At 42.6% G+C, this 22,612-nt stretch overlaps 1 protein-coding gene across 1 annotated transcript in view; it reads right to left on the bottom strand.

Moving 5' to 3' along the window:
• hfm1 (helicase for meiosis 1) overlaps positions 1–22,612 on the bottom strand; it is a 361,977-nt gene that overhangs the window by 5,792 nt on the left and 333,573 nt on the right. The window contains exons 34-35 of the mRNA XM_042091457.1: positions 10,537–10,603; positions 10,423–10,450 (exon numbers count right to left, since the gene is read on the bottom strand). Of these exons, the coding sequence (XP_041947391.1) occupies positions 10,423–10,450; positions 10,537–10,603 (95 nt within the window). The remainder of the gene's footprint in view (positions 1–10,422; positions 10,451–10,536; positions 10,604–22,612) is intronic.

Here is a 22,612-nt window from a genome sequence, read left to right as displayed (position 1 = left end):
CTGAAGCAATCATATAGAAGGGCGAACTAGTGAATTGTGGATAATAGAGTAGTGTGCCTTTTAAATGTAAACAGTTGTAATTGGTGAATAAACTCTTTTGAGAGGTGGATAAACTGTAATAAGAGGTGGATAAAGTATTTCTGAAATTTCAGAGGTGGGTAAACTGCATTTAGCCTCCACTATATCCCTGTTCAAGCCCCGATGCTGCATCTACTTATTGCTAATAGGCTACAGTAGGCTACACTGCAGCTAGAAGTTAAGCGGCAAAAGCGAGAAGAGGAGGAGGGCACTTTTGACTAAATTTAATTGAGACATACTATTACGTGCTAACGTTAACGTTACTGCCATCAAGCTGCAATGATTTGCCACAAATGAATGCCTCCCAAATCTGTCGAGTCATCTTTGGTGCGTCAAGTGCAACGTATATTCCCATCCACTATTGATTATGCGAATAACGGTAACTCCACTGAAATTATTTGAAACTAAAGTAACGAGCCAGTTTTGTGAAATGTAAGGAGTAGAAAGTACTGATATTCATGTTAAAAATGTAAGGAGTAAAAGTAAAAAGTCGCCTCAAAAATAAATAGTAAAGTAAAGTAAAAATATCTGAAAAATCTACTGAAGTACAGTAACAAAGTATTTGTACTTCGTTACTTCCCATCTCTGAAGAATTGTTAACAGACATGAACCAAGACATATAACCCAGCAGCAATCTATCTAAAATAACACATACTTGAAGTACCATTCATGATATGTTATTGAAAATATTGAAGTTGTGGGAAGTCTAGATAATTTAAGCTGTAGGATGTTTAATTCGTCCCCCATGCTGTTTCATTTGTCCCAGCCAGGAGGGACGAATGAAACAAAAAACACGTTCGTCATAGTTCGAATTACAGGGGGTACTGGGGGGTACTATACCCCCCAATGAAGACCCAGTACCCCCCAAAGAGACAGAAATATCAGTTGTGGAGGTCAGATAATTTTTCTGATATTGTGAAAAAATATCATTACCGTTACAATACAAGTCAACTCCTATTTTCACTGTAATAACATTTTAATGTAAAGCGATTTCAGACACCCCTATTGTGGACCGTACCATTTTTAAACACCGTGGCGCTAGAAGCAACTGAGATGGAGAACGACTTTCTCAAGCAAGTGTCAACATTGAATGACAAAACGCTAGGTAAATTCCTCCAGTAGGCTAAATTCGGTTTGCTGCTGACGTGCATGGGTAAATGTAAGTTGCTAGCTGACGTCTAGCTTGTTGAAAATGTGTTATTTTACAACCTTCATTTATAAACGTGTTTTGTTCTTTCATAGCTCATGTCACGTCTTTATATTACCGGTAGGCCTATGCACAAGAGGGTCTGATGTAGCTAAGCCTACATAACATCAGTGAAACCTGTGAAAACATAAAAAGACCCAAGTAGCTTAGAGTAAATAGCATGTGCTAGTATTTGAATTTGTTTTTAATTGGTTGGTATTGTTTTTACATTCTATTATTTCATATGTTTAGTTTGATAAATGTAGTTTCATCTGAGAACTCTGATACTATCTTAATGAAACTAGGATTTTATTTTATTCAAAGAGACACTATGAGGAAAAGGAAATGGCACACATCAGGCACTTTTTTGGTGCTAAAAGAGTAAGCAGGAAATATTAACACTAAGATCTACAAACAATTACATTAAAAGTGTAGGTGCAGTTAGGTTTTATAGCCTACACTGTTCATATGTGTTAAGGAAAGGGGTGCTCAGCAGACAGGAGAGGCACAGGATGAAAGCCGTGAGCAGGCCACAGGGAGACGACAGGATATATAAGAATGATGAGATATTCTGTAGCCTACTGTTTGTCGCATGTTTAGACCGTGTATGTGTGTTGCACAACACATGTTGCACTTGGCGATCATGGTGGGGATTGATATGGTAGTGGACCATGATGGTCAAAAGTGAAGGAGCAGTACCCCCCAATTATGGTGGGGTAATTCGCACTCTGTTCGACTTCTCCTTAAATAACTCTTGAACGGTTTTGTTCAGAGCTATACATGCATATGTATTTGACAAAGGACAGATGTATGTTGCTAGTGACAAAATATTAACTTTCAGTGTTTTATGATGTCTTTGTAAATTATGTTTAATTAAAAAGTGTTTCATTCGTCCCGGTTCTCTCCCCTATGCTCTGGCTCATAGGCGCCGATACCGCGGGTGCTCCATCGCTCGAGCACCCACGTGTGCCAGCTTACAGTCCCGGCTAAATTTACATTAATTTAAAATCAAACATCGCAGTTGATGTTAAATTCAGCATCTCTCATAATGTGATTGGCTATGTTGCTGTCAATCCCCTACTCCAGTGGTTCTTAAACTTTTTGTCTGGCGACCCCACAAAAAAGTATGGTGAGGTCTGGCGACCCCACTTTCCCCAAACCCATTCTAAGTCCTTACTCAAATACCCCCCTCAAACGTTAACAACTAAATCAAGCAAAAACTAGAAAGCAAAGTCATCTTACTCCATATGAACAAGAACCGAGAAAACCAAACAATCACGATTAAACAAGTGTAGGCTGCCGCCATATCAGATCAGAGCGCTATGTGCGTAGCGCGCGCGCACACACAAGCACGCACACATACCAGCATTAGGCCTACAACGTTACATTAATTATATTTATGGCGATAACAATAATAGTATTTTTTTATTTCCCTTTTCTGGTTTACTATCTTTAACAATTTCAATGGGAAGGGTGGGCATGCTTCCGTGAACATAGCAAGTTAATTCTAGGAGGAAATGCTGCATACGGCGACACAGAGATTTTCCTCCACGGTGCTGAGCCGACATCTGTATTTTGAGATGTCGTTTCATTTTGACAGGTTTTAAGCTCTCATTCGCCAGAACATCTCTGCAAATCACACATTCTGGGTGGTCGAGGTTATCTTTAACTTGGCAAGTGAATGCATATTTAAAAAATTCTTTCTGATAAAGCCGACGCGCCGTTTGTTCTTTTTTATTCTTACCGGCCTGTAGACTTGTCCCATCTGAGGATCACGGAGTAGACGCACTGGTAGATGGCACTACTGAGCTTTTGTTCAATTTTTTAAGCAGCCACCTGTCCATTTTGGTTAGTAGGCTACCTATGTTTTTTGTTTTGTTTTACTTAAAATAGCGGGAACAAGTTGAGTTTGCATAGTGGGAGCAGATTGTTTCTATCAGCGGACCAGTAGCCCATAGGCTGAACCAGATCTCGTTGAAAGACGAAAACATTTCTCTCTCTTCTCTTAACTGCGTGTAAATAAGAAAAGGGCAGAAAAGGCAAATATTATTTCCCTTTGTTTCACCTAATAATAATTTCAGACTGAATACAGAAAATAATTGGCGACCCCACGGAAGTTTTTGGCGACCCCTAGTTTAAGAATCACTGCCCTACTCCATATCCTAACCACCAAGCAGAGGTTGGTGTGAAAAGGAAGAGGACTTTTATTTGGTCCAGTAAACAATACAAAAGTAGCCTACAAAAGTGTCAGTAAACAATGCAAAAGCACAAATGGCAATAAATGGCAATAATAAAGTGTTGACAATAATAAAATGTCCATAAGGCTAAAGGCTCTTAAATTTGCAGAGAGAATCCTTGGGATTGGGAAGTCTTGCGTGTTGTACGCAGCAATTCGTTGATCTTGTCAACACAGTCTTTCATTTCCTTCCTGTCCACATCCTGTCCATTTTGGGTAGGCCTAGGAGTTGCGTGACCAACTTTTAAACATTTCTCGGGGGAGAAACCCCTGAATCTCCTCTTACATATGACATTTCATGTCTGGGCTTAAGGGCCCTATCATGACATTCTAAAGTGCATCGTCACTCGTCAAAAGTCTATTCAAATTTAGTAGGATGTCCAGTTCACATTGGGAGGGGTTTCGTTATCAAAAGTGGAGAGCATGGCGCAACAAGGTGTTCCTAGGTTTTTTTAATCAGTCATATGGGTGTGTTTGGGGCGTAACATCATTTTAAACCAATGAGAATGACATCTGTCATTCCTTTTAACGGCGCAAAGGGCGATATGTCAAATAAATGCATCGGTATTTTGGCATTCAACGGCGCATTTGAAGGAGGCTGCTTGCGAGACCGTATGGAATAGTCATTCTTAAACCATGCTTTACTAAAACCTAGCATAGCCTTCACGCATTTGCACTCGTCTATTATTTATACTCATCGGCAAAGTGAAACTAACTTCACCAAGGCGTCAACGAAGACAGTTATATGCAGTTACTTTCACTATTGACTGACAATTGGTTACCATCGAAAACAGAGGCTGGAAAAAGCAACACTTACCCTAATATTGCTCAAATGACTGAATAAAACAACATTTATCCTGCAGAGGAGTTGCTTATATCTCGTGACCGTGCGTCTTCAGCTGTGCTCCATACGTATCTCTCGCCTCTCCCCTAATCACTTTTAACCGTCATTACCAATTTGCAAATGATGGTGAAGAACTACTCATCATGAGATGTACAGTATTTCGTAATATCTTTATTCTAATTATGTTTCCCATTGTAATCGTGCAATTTGTAATGTTTTGCATGGACGTGCGCTGGTGTGCGTTCATGAATGATAGAAGGATGGTGCGTGCACCTGCCAATATGACTGTTGACAATGTGCTCTTAAAATAACATATAAACAACTCGCCATAGACTTCTGACCAGGTGTACAATAGCGATTTTTAGACAATGCACCAGGCCCCTCCCTAGGTTGTTAATTGCCACACCCCTGGGCGCATTGTTTAAAAAATAAACGTGCAAAATACCGAATTAAACTTTGCGCCATGCGCTGGTGTGCAAAATACAGCCCTATATCTCCTACATCCACACACACCCATGAGATCAATGAGGTCATCTTACCAACCACTATTGTTAGCCACCCCTTCCTCAAGATTAAAGAGTAGGGGGGATCGTGCCTTTGCAGTCATTGGTCCTAAACTCTGGAACGAACTCCCCATTCATGTAAGGCTTTCCCCCTCAGTGCCTGTCTTCAAATCCCTCCTGAAAACTCATTTTTTTCTCCCTGGCTTTTCCCTCTGGATGACTACATTTCTCTCAATACCACCATGGCGACAAAGAGGAAAAAATATGATTTGACATTTAAGCTGACAGTTGTCAAATTTGCTGTACATAATTCGGGAGAAGCAGCGGCAAGATATTTCTCGGTTGATCCGAAGAGGGTGCGAGAATGGCAAAAACTGAGCGGCAACGTCTGTCCGAGGAAGATGGCAAAAGGGCCAGAATGCGAGGTGGAGGGAGGAAGAAGGCCAGTGATGAGCTGGAGGTGAGCGTGTGTGAGTGGATCCATAGCATGCGGGCAAAGCATCAGTCTCTCACGTAAAATGATCAGGGCCTAGGCAAAAGAAATGTATGCCACAGTAAGTGACGGCAGGGATGAGGAGAGTTTTACTGCAAGCGCTGGCTGGCAGGACAAATTCCTGAAGTGCAACAACTTTTCGGTCAGAAGACGCACTACTGTGGCCCAGAAAGACGCCAGGCACTTCATTGAGAAACTTGTGAATTTTGTCACATATACAACACGGATTAATAAGGCAAAGAAAATACAGCCGAATAACATTATAGCCATGGACGAAACAGCCAAGTGGTTTGATATGGTGAGGTCTACTACGGTAGATGCGAGAGGTGCACGCAGTGTTCCACTGAAAACCACAGGCCATGAGAAGAGCCACTTGACTGTGGTGTTGGCTGCAAAAGCAAACGGGACCAAATTGAAACCTTACGTTGTCTTCAAAGGGGGGGATCAAGGAGGTGAAATCAATGCAAAATATCAGTGGGGTGGTGGTGGCCACATCCAAAAATGGTTGGATGAACGAGGAGCTGACTGCATACTGGCTTCAGAGAGTGGTGGGAAAGCTCAACTTCGCCCCTCGTTTCCTAGCCTGGGATTCATATCGCTGTCATATCAGTGCAGCGACTAAAGCGGAGCTCAAAAGGGGCTACAACATAACCACGGCTGTGATACCCGGTGGCTGTACAAAGTACATACAGGCCCCTGACGTCGTATGGAATCAGCCTTTCAAAGCCAGCCTGCATGAGTCTTATGACAGCTGGATGTCAGGGGATATATACAAGGAGTACACCGCTGGAGGAAATATGAGGGCCCCATCTCGCCGTTTGTTGTTTGCCTGGGTATTTCAAGCGTGGGAAAAGCTGGACACGGAGCGGCTGAAAAATTCCTTTAAGGTCTGCTTATGCGCAGCGTGTGTGTGTGTTTGAGTGAGAGAGAAGAGATAATTATGTCATTAACTTCGGGATGTTGTCCTTAGGTATGTGGCCTGATAGTAGCTTCTCATATCCATTGTTTCAAAGATGTACAGCCCTGCGCATCTGGGCGGGAGCTGTTAGCGCAAGCAAGGCAGGCAGAGTTAGCGGAGGCCAGAGAGGGAGAAGTGGAGGAGAGCGACGAGGATGAGGAATTCGCCAATGAACTTGTAGTTGAGGATCGCGGTGATGATAGCGATGAACAGGGTCATTTTTAACTCATTGAGTGCCAAAAACGTAATATTACGTTTTTCCTTCCCATGCGTTGAGTGCCAAAAACGTAATATTACGTTTTTAGCTTTTTTTTTTAAATTACGAAACTAGACACTCTTAACACACCTTATATGTGATTTTGGGAACTCTGTGATGAATGGAAATGAAATATATGACGATCGAAAACTCACAATCTGTTTTTTATCTGGACATTTTATCATAACTCGGTTGCCGCTTTGGGTCGAATCAGTGACTCATGCACGTCAGCTCAAAACCAGGCCATTTTCGTGGGTCTATCACTAGGTGGCAGTCTCGCCAGGTCTTGTTGATCACTTCCCGGAAAGTTTACAGGCAACACTTCATATTTCATGAAAGACGTTATATCTCCATTTCTAGAAAAAAAACAGCGATTTTGATGAAAACTAGCCACTGTTTAGCTTGGGATTTCTCAGGAACAGAGGCGTGTAGAAATACACGGTTTGCACCCACTGAGAGCTTAAAGTCTCACCTTTTAAACGAGCCATTGTATGTGTTCATAGCTATAACACAGAATATGCTGTGGCTGTACAAAAATCATCAACAATGGTCTAGAGTGCTGGCACTCTAGGACAAAGCTTCCGAAAACAGCTTGGCATTCAATGAGTTAATCACATGATTGCAGTCGTTTTACAGGGTAGCATTCATTCTTTCTTGTTGATGTGTTTTGGGCAACAAGTTCATATGCAAGTATAAGTATAAGAAAGTTTCTATACTCTTTTGATCCCGTGAGGGAAATTTGGTCTCTGCATTTATGAAACACACTCAGCACACAGTGAACACAGTGAGATGAAGCACCTACAACAGCAGTGCTTGGGGAGCAGTGAGAGGTTAGGTGCCTTGCTCAGGGCACTTCAGCTGTTCCTACTGGTCGGGGTTTGAACCGGCAACCCTCCGGTTACAAGTCCGAAGCGCTAACCAGTAGGCCACGGGTATTGTTCAGCCCATGGCTGTCACATTGTTTCGTTTTTTTAAACTGCCAATAATCTAAGATATATTATAGTAGACTAATTCTTACATGATCTGATTTGTGAAACACATTTGAATTATAAATAAAAAATAATATGATGTGGTAACCTCCTGCTGTCATGCTTTCCGTCTATCAGCTTATGCTATTGGGTCGTTATTTCTAGGCCTACACTCAATGAACATCTCAACACTAAATTAAAGGCTTGTCTCTTATAGATGCCTGTCTCAAATCAGAGATGGGGACTCGAGTCTGAGACTTGGACTCAAGTCGCACTTAATGGCCACCTTACACCAAACAACTTTGACAAGATTTCGGAAAAATTCTTGAAAGATTGTAGTCTTTTAACTAATGCCCCCATTCAAGCTTTACTCAAAAGACTCCAATCTTTCAAGAATCTTTCCCAAATCTTGTCAAAGTTTTTTGGTGTAAGGAGGCCATAAGTTGCACAAACAGTGACTTCAGACTTGACTCGGACTCGAGCTTCAAGACTTGCGAGTCGTGAACAACCTGTAATTCATGCAATTATTGCTTTTTTAAATGTACATGTATCCATGTATTTCTATTTAATTGTATTGGTACATACGTTAGGGAAACGTAGCGGTCCCTTTTGCCATAATGTGCAATGTACATGCGCTATGTGCATGCACTCACAGATCAAAAATGCCTTGACCATGGCGACACCAAGTCCTGCCGGAGTTGTGCTTTTTTTGTCACTAGCTACTTTTGGTTACAAAAACTTTGTGCACAGTGAAAATAAGTGAACAGCTACATGCAATGTGTATGACACCAGGATAATGTTGCCGGTTCAACAATGTCAAATTTCATCAGCCATCTCAAAATGCACCCAGATAGGACTTACTGATGTGAAAGAGACGTTAAACTTAGCATATACCACAGGTGACGTTAAACTTAGCATATACCACAGGTGACAAGCTAAAAAAGTGTTGTGCTAATGCTGGGTACAGGAAGGTAGTTGGCTATATGTGACAGACTATATATTTCACCAGGTCCGAGGGCTAAAGGGATGTGTTAGCATTAGACTATATGATGTCCTAAATTCGAGACCCAATGTAAGTTCTGGATGTAAAGAAAATGAAGCTAACTCCATTAACTCATTGAATGCCAAGCTGTTTTCGGGAGCTTTGTCCTAGAGTGCCAGCAATCTAGACCATTGTTGATGATTTTTGTACAGCCACAGCAAATTCTGTGTTATAGCTATGAACACATACAATGGCTCGATTAAAAGGTGAGACTTTAAGCTCTCGGTGGGTGCAAACCGTGTATTTTTACACGCCTCTGTTCCTGAGAAATCCCAAGCTAAACAGTGGCTAGTTTTCATCAAAATCGCTATTTTTTTTCTAGAAATGGAGATATAACGTCTTTCATGAAATATGAAGTGTTGCCTGTTACTTACTTGTGTAAACTTTCCGGGAAGTGATCAGCGAGACTTGGCGAGACTGCCACCTAGTGATAGACCCACGAAAATGGCCTGGTTTTGACCTGACGTGCATGCGTCACTGATTCGACCCAAAGCGCTAACCAGTAGGCCACGGCTGCCCCCAAACATGCATGTAGGCTATTTGAATTTCTTAAAGCTGAACTGTGCTTAAATTGTTCAATACATGATTTCATAACAGGCCAAATAGAAAATATTTTTTTTAAAATATAGCCTAGATATCTGTAAATATTAAAATCAGATGATTCTGATCATATTCTATGTAATATGTCATGTTTTTGTCATGTTTCATAGTGATGCAGGTCTACTGTACCCTGGACATCCAGAGTTCTTGCGAAGCACAATGGAATTGTCTCTGCGAGACACTCTGGCAATGAGCAATGAAGCATGTTACTTTTACCCCAACATTCCGGGCTCCGTAGTTATCCAATTGCGTGCAGTGAGATTTTTAAATGCATGCTTGTTGCCGCCCCTCGAGTTGGGCCATTACATTGTTCATGGCCAGACCCTTAATCTTTCTAGATTACCAGGGTCTGGATTTTCCAGGCTAGGTCTACTGCTGTGAATAGGCTAAATACAACTTTGATAATTTTTATGTAGAATACTGTATAGTTAGGTTTGGCCTTGGTGCCCTGACGTGTGGCCTTTGAGCCCCCCGCCAAATATGCCCAACTGGCCTTGCCCCTAAAATTATGAAATTCCAAGCTTGCACATTGCAGTATTAGAATAATTTCCCCCCACTACACATATGTCAGTTGTATCATGCAGATTTTATGAGTGGCAAGCAAAATAAACATAGTTCTTAATTTGTGTTTCTTCAGATTGCAGTGCAGGCAAAAACCCCATGAAGTTATCCTACAACTGATTTTGATACTGTACTGTATGGATGGTAGCTACATACGATTTAACAATAGAGTGTTAGGGAGAAAACAGATGGCCAAAGACTTGAAACTTGACTTGACCTTGCCCCCAAAGACTTGAGACTTGACTTGGACTTCCAAAAAATGACTTGTGAACATCTCTCTCTCAAATACAATACAGTGCATTTTGGCGATTTGGGAAAATAAAAGCCTGGGCTATTATTTTTGAGTTTTACGGTACATACATATTTTTTAGTTTTTTTGCTCATGTTTGTGTATATAGTTGGTTAAAATTAAATGACAATACTTTAATCATATTGCTTAGGTTGTGCTGAAAAAAAGGATATAAGATAGTCAGTATTGCACTTTCCTGAGACCTCTATAAAGTCATTAAAACATAGTAACGCAAAAACCTGCTGGAGTTGTAAGGGTTATCTATATTCTTGGCTTTATGTGTGCCTGAAGTAAGTCCTAATGCTTTTTTCTTCCTTGTCATGACTTGTAATGTGTTTCTAGCATTAATGGAAGTACTAATCACTGCCAATAGATTTTTAATTGAAATCTGGAAAAAAAGTTACTCACAGATGGTGATGTTTTGATAGTAGCAGCACTAAGGATGGAACAGAAATAAATGTTTCACACTTTTTCTAAAGAGCATGCAGAATTACTTGTTACATTTCACATGGTTAAACTTACCATGGTGGAGCATTTGTAAAGTCTCCGACAAGCATTTCTTTTGCAGGACATAATGATGTTCGATGATCTAGAAAATAAACAAAACTTAAACTAAAACAAGTCTCATTCCAAATGCACATAATGTACATGGTCTTTTCACTCAAAATGTCAGAGCAAGTGACACAAGAGCAGTGTGGCCACTCACACCCATCCATCATTACAAGAGCAAATCCACACCAACACAGAGAAATATGTGTTAACCCTATGAGGCCTGATCTATTTTAGGGCATTCTCACCATCTTTAAGCAATAAGCCCCGAGAGGCTCTGGTGAAAATTACAAATGACGTGGAAGCAAAACCGGACTAAGATGTGTTAACCCTTAGAACCCTAAGCTGTTTTTAGGTCATTTTCACTACCTTTATTCATAAGGATTTATTCTGGTCATTGTAAGTGCCACACACACATATTATATATTGTTTTTTTTCAGCATTTCATGTATTAGTACTAGCATTGATTTTATTTTGATTTTTAAAGAATTAAAATATAAAAATCATATTATAAAAATTCTTATATTTTGACCTATATCTCACCACAGCAAGCTCATAGCTCTACATGCATTTCATGTGTGTGTAGGGCAGGCTGTCCTGAAACGGGCAATATAATTGCCATGTTGGAGGGATACTCTGGGGCTGAGCCATTTACAGAAATATGTGGTGTGTGATTTACGGAAATAAATGCCATTTTTTATTTAGCGATGAAAAATGACCATTCTGCGCTCCATATCTGTGACACGAACTGATCTGACCGGACTTGACCCAAGTTTGCCTGTTAGCATGTGTGACTATGGTGTATGCACTCATGATGATTCTCAACTTTTTACTGCATTGCCATGAACAAAGTAAAGGCAAAAAAAGGTGTTTCTTTGTTGAACAAATTGGGATGCAATGTGAGCCTTGAATTGGATGCCATGCAGGAATCTCGCTAGGATCTTGCTAGGATCTCAAAACCGGATTATGAACATGTTTTGCCATAGAGAAACACACGATAGCATTGGATTATAAACATGCTTTGCCACAAAAACAGACAAAAACGTGGGGTAAGTCCAGCTATATGAAGTTATTATTTTGCTGTCACTTCGTCTGTTTTATAATCCAGAAGGATGTATTTGGTATGAAATGATAGCTGTGTCTCCTCTTTCATCTAACATACGTGGCATATATATCCGATCACGGGTCCGCGAGTAATTACTCCGAGAGTAATGGGTGTGCAGCGTTGGTTTGCGTTAATATTTTGCAGTCACTTCGTCTGTTTTTATAAGCCAGAAAGATCGATATCCATGGTACCAATGGATAGCCCTGTTTCTCCTCTTTCATCTGATATGCTTGCCATATCTATGCGATCACGGGTTCGCGAGTAATTCAAACGAGAGTAATGGGTGCGCGGGTGAACGCAGAGAAGTATAGACTTTAAATATGATGCAATTTTATTTAATTTCATGATTTTTTTTAATTTTCATACTTGATCGTACAGGCAAGTGCGTAGTCTCTTTGGAAAGCCCCACTTCTTCTGTCATAAAATAACAGTGTGTTACGAACATTGTGATGAACAGTCGCGGAGCAATGTAACAGAGAAGAAAGGGTGGGTTTTTTGACGCACTTTGCATCAATCGGGTTCTAAGGGTTAAGAAAGGGAAACGTTCCCAGGTTTATTACAAGCCGGCTCGGAGGAGAAACATGAAACAAGTTGCCTCAAGTCACCTCACGATTGTCGTTTCTCACAGCCTTATATTCTGTTAGCAGGCCCTCTCTCTGCTCCAGTGAAAAAGTTCAAACACGCCCCGGACATATGCGTGCTTAATTGGCGCCGACCACCTATGGTGAAGTCTGCCATAAGACAAAAGCTGGGTCGTTGTACATGACAAAAGACTTGATTTGCAAATGGTCGAGGTGTGTCTTCACCAAGCACAGCAGTTAATGCAAATATGAGGGAGACAGGCTGATTAAGTTAAAATTACATTTGTATAGTATCTTCTTACAAATAATTTTTACTACAAGGCCGTTCTATATTGTGAATATAGCACAGCTGAGGGGTGTGTTAGGGAAGGGAGCGAAGCAAAGCTGAGTGCCGTTAAAACAACCCTCAGCTGTGCTATATTCACAATATAGAACGGCCTCTCGGGGCTTATTGCTTAAAGGTAATGAGAATGCCCCGAGAAGAATAGAATAGTTCCACCGCTTGTAGATTCTTAATGGAATTGTTGCTCAGCAACTTTGAGTTGTAACCGTTATGCATTCTAAGCACATTAATATAGAACAATGGAAAGGGAAAATATACAACGGCTTCGAACACAGTTCAACCAATCATAATCAAGGACCAGAACTATCCGTTTTATAATTAGTTACCGGTATTTATCCTGGTCATTGTAAGTGCCATTCACACATGCTATATGTTGTTTTTCAGCAGAGTCTAGGCTACCCAAATCTCACCACAGCAGGCTGCCAACTGGACATGACTTTCATGTGTGTGTGTGTAGGCCAGACTGTCCTGAATTTGGCAATATAAGAACCATGGTGGAGGGAGACTTTAGGGCTCAGCAATTTACAGAAATATGTGGTGTGTGGCTTACAGAAATAAATGGCATTTTTTTATTTAGCGATGAAAAATTACCTTTCTGCGCTCCACATCAGTGACACAAACTGATCTGACCTGACTTGACCTGAGCTGTGTGTTTGAACCTGCCGCTATTCTGAATGCAATTCGTGTCTACACATCCTTCTTTATTGTAAAGTGCTGTATCACTAGGAGCCACACCCAACCAGGTCAGTGTAGACATTAATTACATTCAGAATAGCTGCAGGTTCAAACACATCTGGCTCCACAGGAAACAAACAAGCTCACAAACAAGCATATAGTTTCAGCTACACACACCAAATTTGGTAGGTGTATGTAACTCCCCAAGACAAACATTTTTTGTATATACATTGCATTAGCCATGCCCAACAGTAAGTGAGGTAATTGAGATTTTGTGCATTGTGGACATGATCAGTTTTTACACACTTTTCCTAGATGATTGATCCAATTCATGTCAAAGTTGGTATATGATGCCAAGATGTTCCTGATTCTAAATTGTGAAGCTTTTTTGATGTCTTTTTTTATATATATGGCAAAACTATGAATTTCAATACCCTGTCACATTCAATAATTGTGTCATAAATTCACCATGCATTGCTTGACATGGCTTGAATTTCACAAGTTATTGAATACCATGGTAATGAGGATATTCACATGCCCATAATGCATATGTGGCATACGCAACAGAAAGAATGACAATTTCACTGATGTCACATGATCAATTTTAACATATTCCTCCTAGACGGTCAAATTCATGTGAAATTTGGCAAACATGATGCCAAGATGTTGCTGATGTTAAAATACGAAGGGATTTTTGAAATATGAAATAATGGTAACACTTTATATTAAGACACACATATTCACCATTAATTAGCTGCTTACTAACATGTATATTAGTAGCATACTAGCCATTTGTTAGTCATTATAAATCACTAATTTATACCTTATTCTGCAAGACCTTATTCTACCCTTACTAAACTTGAAATATGAAATAATGGTAACACTTTATATTAAGACACCCCACCCCACATCATTAACAGTGCAACACTCACCCCCACTATCACTGGATATTGCACCCCTCCCCCACATGGCTACCACGAACAAAGAGGTGACAACGACCTCAGTCAACAGCCATCAGACACACAGACCTCAGATGCTGCCCCCATCCCCTCCCTTTCCCCCCTCCATCATCACTGCTGATCAGGCTATCGCACCTCTTCCCCACATGGTGACCACGAGCAGTGCGACAACAATGGCTTCAGCCAATGGCCATCAGTCTCTAGCCACACGACAACCCTCACAGAAGCACCCCTCCTCCTCCTCACCCTCCACTCCCCTCATCCCCCCAATCATTTCAGCGGATCAAGTAAGTTATCTTTTAAAAAAACTCCATCCTCGTAAGGCAGCCGGGCTTGACAGACTGTGTCCAAGGCTGCTCAAGGCCTGTGCTGCTGAACTGGGGGAGCCACTGAAGCACATCTTCAACATGGACTCTACGTCTCGGACAAATTCCAACACTGTGGAAGACATCATGTCTCACCCCCGTTCCCAAGAAACCACACCCCAGCGAGCTTAATGACTTCAGGCCTGTCGCTCTAACATCAACAATGGAGCGGCTGGTCTTAGGTATGCTCAGACCCCAGGTACGCCATGCACTAGACCCTTTACAGTTTGCATACCAGGAGAAAGTGGGCGTGGACGGTGCCATCACTTATCTTCTACACAGAACACATTCTCACCTAGACAAGGGGAAAAGTGCTGTGAGAATCATGTTCTTTGATTTCTCAAGTGCCCTCAAGACTGGGAGACAAGCTCTTGCAGATGGACGTGGACGCTCACCTGGTAACCTGGATTACAGATTACCTGACCGAGCGACCACAGTTCGTCAGACTGAAGAACTGCCTCTCTGACACTGTGATCAGCAGCACCGGAGCACCACAGGGAACTGTGCTCTCTCCAGTCCTGTTCACCCTGTACACATCTGACTTCTGCTACAACACCGAGTCATGCCACATGCAGAAGTTTTCTGATGATACTGCAATTGTGGGGTGTATCAGGGACGAGCAAGAGGAGGAGTACAGGAGCCTGGTGGAGGACTTTGTGCAGTGGTGCAAACTCAATCACCTTCAACTAAACACTTCAAAAGACCAAGGAGATGGTGGTGGATTTCCGAAGGTCTAAGCCCGCTCTGCTACCAGTCTCCATAGATGGGGTCAATGTGGAGGTGGTAAGCACCTACAAATATCTGGGTCTCCACCTGGACAATAAACTGGACTGGTCAGCCAACACTGATGCACTCTACAAGAAAGGGCAGAGCAGGCTGTACTTCCTGAGGAGGCTGCGGTCCTTCAATGTGTGCAGCAAGCTCCTCAGGATGTTCTATCAGTCTGTTGTGGCCAGCGCCCTCTTCTATGCAGTGGTATGCTGGGGAGGAAGCACAAAGAAGAAGGATGCTGGGCGACTTGACAGGCTGGTAAGGAAGGCTGGCTCTGTAGTGGGAGCTGAACTGGAGTGAATCACTTCAATATCTGACAAAAGGACCCTAAACAAACTGATCAACATCTTGGACAATGAATATCATCCGCTCTACAGCACTATCAAAAACCAAAAGAGCTTGATCAGCTGGAGACTTCGCTCACTGCCATGCACAACTGAAAGGCTTCGCTCACTGCCATGCACAACTGTTCAATGCCTCACTAAAGGGAAGAGGAGAGATAGACTTCTCTGCTTAGTCTGTCTGCCTCTCCACGTCCATGTTTTTTGAGTACTGACTGCCCACTACTGCTTACTACTGTTTTACTACTCTTTTACTATTGTACACAGCCTAATGTTTTCACTACTGTTTTACTGCTACACTGTTTTTCATGCTATATTAGCACACATGATCAATGGCTGCGGTCAGGCTTCTGATACAATACTGAATGAAAGGATGGCTATAACCCTATTACCTCAACCTGTTCTTGCACTGAAATAGTTTTTTATTTTACCTTGTCTACATTACACTTGCTCTCCTATTTGTCTATATTATTTATGCTGGTCTCTAGACCTTACTCTTGCACTGTTGGACTAATGTTGTACTTCTTTTTGCACCTTCACCATGACACTCACTCTCTTGAGCACCTTGCCAGGCAAACATAGCTAAGGACTATGGTTGGACTACTGTTTGCACCTTCACCATGGCACTCACTCCCTTTAGCACCTCACCAGTCCTGGCCCTGTCACTACAAGCGTCTTATGCTTGATCACCCTCAAGCACATTGGACTTTCTTAATTGAACTTATATAGTGTATTTAGTATTTAGTTTTGTTAGTTTTCTTATCGGTCTTATCTTCTACTGTCTTTATTGTACAGTGGAGTTTAGTTATTTGTTTATACTTATACTTATGTTTACCATTTCTGTTGTAAGTGCATGTTGGGTGTTATGTCTGTATGCTACTGAGACCCTTGAATATCCCCTTGAGGATCAATAAAGTATCTATCTATCTATCTATCTATGTAGGAGCCGCATTTATGTTTTTTATATCTTATGATTATTTATACTTTTTCCGTTTTTCTGGGTTTGTGAGACTGCACCCTCTACAGGTGGTGATGGTGCCACCCGATAAATTTACGCTGGTAGCGCATGATGAGGAGAAGGCGGGCCAGCGCATACAGTCATTGACCTCTGCTCGGCTGGTGGAACGCTGCTGCAAACTCGGCCTGTGTTTGGCGTCTAGGCCTTTGAATTGCTGCCTGCTTATTCAGTTTACCACAAAGACTTTATTGCAAACCATTGCATTTTTATTTTGTATTTTTGTTTATTTACAATAAATTATCGACAACAGTTAAGTCAAGCTCTCTCTTGGATTACTTGGATACGAGTTGTGAGTCTGACAATGCACCACCTGCTTTCTCCTGTGGTTGAAAACAAAGACAAATGGAAATAAGATAATATAAGAAAACTGTTTTTCGCCACTACAATACGTCAATGACTTGGTGTGGATTCTTTTTGAAGAAAACTTGTGGAATTACTCGCAACGGAGACAATAGGAAATGTCGGCCTAACGCGCGGAAAGCTGAAGAAAGAAACATTTCGTTGGAGGTATGTGCGTCCAAATGCTACAATATTGAAGATTTTTTCGTTGGACAATGATGTTTAAAGTATGTAGAAGCAAGTTGGACTAATAACTTTTGCGAAGGATAACCGAGATTTTTATTTTTCCGAAATAATTGCGGCCCGGCCAAACAAATGAAGCGGTGAAACCGCGGCCTACTTGGAATGAGCGAGAGTTTGATTTTTGAAAAGAAAATATGAACTGCTTTTGAACTTTTTGAGTACTGATGAATTAAGCCAGGAAGACATAGTTTGTGTGATTTGCGCGCAGCAAGATCAGGGAAAATGTCTCATTTAACACGGAGAATGAACATACTGAACAATTTAATGACTGTTAAGGAGTTTATTGAGGAAGTCAAAGAAAACATGCTTAAGTTTAATGGATTTCTTGAAGAGTTTGAACAGTTGCATGCATCATACGTTGAAAAGCTTGATGAAAAGACACGTAATGAAGACGAAAAATGGTATCAGCCTCGACATTCGCAAGTAGCTGCTTTTATTTCGAACATAACAAGATGGATTTCAACCGTAGAAAATCCTACTTCCCCTAACGCAGATGAAGTCACTACTTCTGCCACACAAGTGGAGCCTTCGTTATCGTTGATTGCTGAAGAAGCAGACGCAAAACTTGAATTCGACGCACAATCGTTTAGGTCAGGTAGTTCCGCGTCTTTGCGCATTACCGCCGAAGCCGAACGAGTGGTTTTACTGACAAAAGCCTCCAAATTGCAGGAGAAACATGCTATTGAGGAGCAGGAGGAATTATTAAGGAAACGAAGAGAAACCTTGGAACTGAATGTAGAAATTGAAGCCACTAATGCGAAAATAAATTATCTGAAAGAAGCTGAAAAGAATGTGAATGCTCCTGTTCCATTTAAGTCAGTCTTAACTCACACACCTGTATTAGGGGCAGAAGCACCCGACCCTGCACAGTTGGATGATGAGCTGCTTTCTTTTCTTGAAAGTGACCCAGTAGTCAGACCAAAGGCAGACACTCAAGTTCAGTTTCCCCTGCCTTTTCCTGGTCCAGATAAATATCGCAGTAGGCATGTTTTACATCCTAGGCCCAGTCTCTATAGTGGTATTTGGCCACAGGTGCAACCCACCTCATCCTATAGTCTTCCTACTGCCACTATGTCCTCTGCCATTGCCACGATGCCCTCCGCCACTGCCACTGCCACGATGCCCTCCGCCATTGCCACTATGCCCTCTGCCATTGCCGCTATGCCCTATGCCAGTTCTTCTGGCATTCCTGCCACTACTCCAGCTGCCAGCTCAGCCCGAGGCACACAGTTTACTGTACCTCCACCTCAGCCTGGAACACCCTCCACACCCAGCTCTCCGTATGACACCCATATGATCAGAGTCTTGGAAAATCATAGTGAGTTAACGAGAATGCTGATGAAACAGCACATTTTATCCACCTTACCACAAGGTAGTATCCCAATCTTTGATGGCCAAGTCTTGGAGTACAAGTCATTCATTCACTCTTTTCAAAATATGATAGAGCGTAAGACTGACAATGACAGAGACAGACTGCAGTTTCTTATTCAGTATACTAAGGGCCATGCACAAAAACTGGTTAAGAGCTGTGAATATATGGCCCCAGATAGAGGCGATCAGAAAGCCATGCAGTTATTGAAGGAAAAAAGATTTCTTGTGCTTATTTGGAGGCTCTGTCTTGGCCACAAATAAAATCAGAAGATTCTAAATCCCTACAGGATTATGCCATGTTCCTCAGGAGCTGCTGCAATGCAATGGAAGAAACATCATACATGGAGGAGTTGGACACTGTGTCCACGATGAAAAGCATTGTCCTAAAACTGCCTTATAGGCTCCGAGAAAGGTGGCGCAACAAAGCTTATGAGCTGCAAGAACAGCATGACCGCAGGGTCAGAATTTTAGACCTTGTCTCCTTCATTGAAAAGCAGGCTCGCATAGCTGCTGACCCGTTGTTTGGTGATCTTCAAGATCAGACAGCCATTAAAGGAAAGACTAAAGCCCCAGTTAAGACACAAACCTCTAAGTCATCTGGCAGTAGCTATGTCACCAGTGTAGCACTTCCTCATAAAGACGCAAAGCCTGAACCCTCCTGTCATTTTTGTAGCTCCAAGCACACACTGGACTCATGCAAGATGTTTATGAAAAAGGCCCATAGAGATAAGCTCAGTTTTTTAAAGACCAAGGGCATATGCTTTGGATGTCTCTCCACAGGGCACATCAGCAAAAATTGCACAAGGCGTCTGACCTGTAATATGTGCAAACGAGCCCATCCAAGCACCCTCCATACTGAGCCCAAAGACAGTGCAACCAAGGAAGCTACAGGTAGCGCATCAGCTGAGTCATGTGGTCATATAGGGGCCGGAGACCAAGACAATGTGCTCTCTATTGTTCCTGTCAAAGTCAAGGCAGCAAAAGGCAGCCAGGTCATAAAAGTGTATGCACTCCTGGATCCTGGTTCTTCTGCCACCTTCTGTTCTGAGGAGCTCATGTCACGTCTCCACATTAGGGGCAAAAAGACACAAATTCTTCTGCGCACAATGAATCAGGAAACGAATGTTCCAACTCATGTTGTATCAGGTCTGGAAGTTTCAGCACTGGACAGCAACACTTTCTTGCCCCTCCCTGACACCTTTACTCAAAAGGAGATGCCAGTAACCACCAGCAGCATCCCCAAGAAGAATGACCTGGCTCATTGGACACACTTGAGTAAGGTGACTATCCCCTCCATTAGTTCCAAGGTAGAGCTGTTGATTGGCACAAATGCTCCAAACCTACTAGAACCATGGGAGGTGATTAATAGTCAAAATCGGGGTCCCTATGCAGTTAAAACCCTATTGGGGTGGGTTGTGAATGGGCCGTTGAGAAGTGTGTCTGGCGGTGGTGACTGTGAAAGTGTGACTGTGAATAGGATTTCAGTGGCGAGTTTAGAAAAGCTGTTGATCTCACAGTACAATCAAGATTTTCATGAGGTTGCATCAGAAGAAAAAACTGAGATGTCTATAGAGGACAAGATGTTCTTAAAGATGGCCAATGAGGCAATGCTGAAAGATGGGCATTACAGTCTAAGATTACCCTTTAGAAGAAATGATGTGCTCATGCCAAGCAATAGGCAAATGGCAGAACAGCGCCTCCACAGCCTAAAAAAGAAAATGAACAATTTAAACAGGAGTATACTTCATTCCTCAGTGACATCTTTGAGAATAACTATGCTGAGGAGATACCACAGGAAGAACTTGCACAACCGCCTGGAAAGGTATGGTACTTGCCACACCACGGGGTCTACCACCCCAAAAAGAAAAAAACTCAGAGTGGTGTTCGATTGTGCTGCTTCTTTTCAGGGTGTGTCCCTCAACACAGAACTACTCCAGGGGCCTGATCTGACCAACTCCCTCGTCGGAGTGATCCTGAGGTTTCAAAAAGAGCCAGTTGGAATCATGGCTGACATCAAATCGATGTTCCATCAGGTTAGAGTGGCAAAGTCTGATGTTGATTACCTAAGATTCTTGTGGTGGCCACAAGGTGACACCAGACAGACCCCGAAGGAACACTGTATGCTTGTGCACATCTTCGGTGCTGTGTCATCCCCCAGTATTGCAACTTTTGCATTGCAAAAAACCGCTGCTGACAATGAAAGCTGCTTTTCCCCTCAGGTGGCTGAGACTATTCGTCACAACTTTTATGTGGACGACTGCGCAAAGTCTGTGTCCAAGGAGTCTGACGCCATCCAACTAATAAAGCATCTCACTGCATTGTGCAGTAAAGTCAAGCAGTTACTACAGGAGCTCTGCCAGAGGGGCTTTGGATGGGATGAGCCTTTGCCACCGGCCGTATCAGAGCGATGGATAGAATGGACCAGCAGCTTGGAAATGATCAGAGGCTTCAGCATGCCACGCTGCCTGAAACCGGATGGCTTTGGGGAAACCAGACGTGCTGAGCTGCATCACTTCGCCGATGCCAGTGAGAGTGGCTACTGTTCTGTGAGCTACATTAGACAGGTGAACAAGCAGAACATAATACATGTCACTTTTGTCTTAGGAAAATCCAGAGTTCTTCCCCTAAAGAACATTACAGTGCCAAGACTGGAGCTGGCGGCTGCTGCGCTGCTGGTAAAAGTGGACAGAATGCTGAGGAGAGAGTTCCACATTGACTTGAAGCCCTCAGTCTTTTGGACGGACAGCCAAACAGTGCTAAAATACCTGGCGAATGACCAAGCAAGATTTAAGACTTACGTGGCAAACAGGGTCGCGTTGATCCGGGACAACACAGAACTGTCTCAGTGGAGATACGTGGGCACTAAGGACAATCCAGCAGACGACTCTTCAAGAGGATTGAGTGCAAGAAAATTCATGGAGCAGAGGAGATGGATCCATGCACCTGAATTTCTGTGGAAACTAGAAGAAAGTTGGCCAGTAGGAGAAGCACCGGGCCCCATGCTTCAGGATGATGAGGTTAGGAAAACCATTACTGTATGCACAGCAGTGGTGAAAACTGAAACGCCTACAGACCAGCTTATTTCTTTCTTTTCAAGTTGGATCAGGTTGCTAAAGGCAGTAGCCTGGTACCTCAGACTGAAGACTGCTTTGAGGCTGATGGTGAAAAGAAGAAAAGACCTCCCCTCATCTCAAATCGGCACCAGTTTAACCATTAAGCAAAGGTGGAGCATTAAGTTGGAAGATTTCAGAACCCACTTTGGTGGACAGCTCCTCACGGCAAAGGATCTTGCGGATGCAGAAAAGTCCATCGTCATCTTTGTTCAGAGGCAAGCTTTCTTTCCTGAAGTTGCATCCTTGCAGATGACCCCGCCTAGAGTACACAAGAACAGCCGGTTGTGCAGGCTTGATCCTGTACTGGACGGGGGCGTTCTCAGAGTAGGTGGCCGCCTGCATAGATCGGCAATGCCTGAAGAGACTAAACACCCCTGTATCCTGCCCAAAGACTCTCATGTCTCACTTCTCTTGGTAAGACACATTCACGAGCACAGTGGACACAGTGGTAGAAACCACATGCTTGCAGAGCTCCGCAGGAGGTACTGGGTCGTAAAGAGCAACACAGAAGCGAGAAAGGTGCTCTCAAAATGCGTCAAATGTCGCCGTGCAAGGGGCAAAGCAGGTGAGCAGAAGATGCCTTTGGAGAGAATTCTGCCAGACCTCCCACCCTTTACCAACGTCGGATTGGACTACTTTGGCCCGATTGAGGTGAGGCGAGGGAGAAGCGCAGTCAAAAGGAGAGGCCAAGTGAAGCACATTAGGTCCGACAATGGGACGAACCTAGTGGGTGCACATGCTGAACTGAAAAAGGCCCTGATGTCCCTCAACGAGAAGAAAATCCAAGATGCGCTACTTCCTGATGGCATTGAATGGAGTTTTAAC

This window comes from Alosa sapidissima, chromosome 1, assembly GCF_018492685.1.
Source record: "Alosa sapidissima isolate fAloSap1 chromosome 1, fAloSap1.pri, whole genome shotgun sequence".
Lineage (NCBI taxonomy): Eukaryota > Metazoa > Chordata > Actinopteri > Clupeiformes > Clupeidae > Alosa > Alosa sapidissima.
The sequence above is the reverse complement of the archived record's forward strand: the minus strand, read 5'-3'. Positions and strand labels throughout refer to the sequence as shown.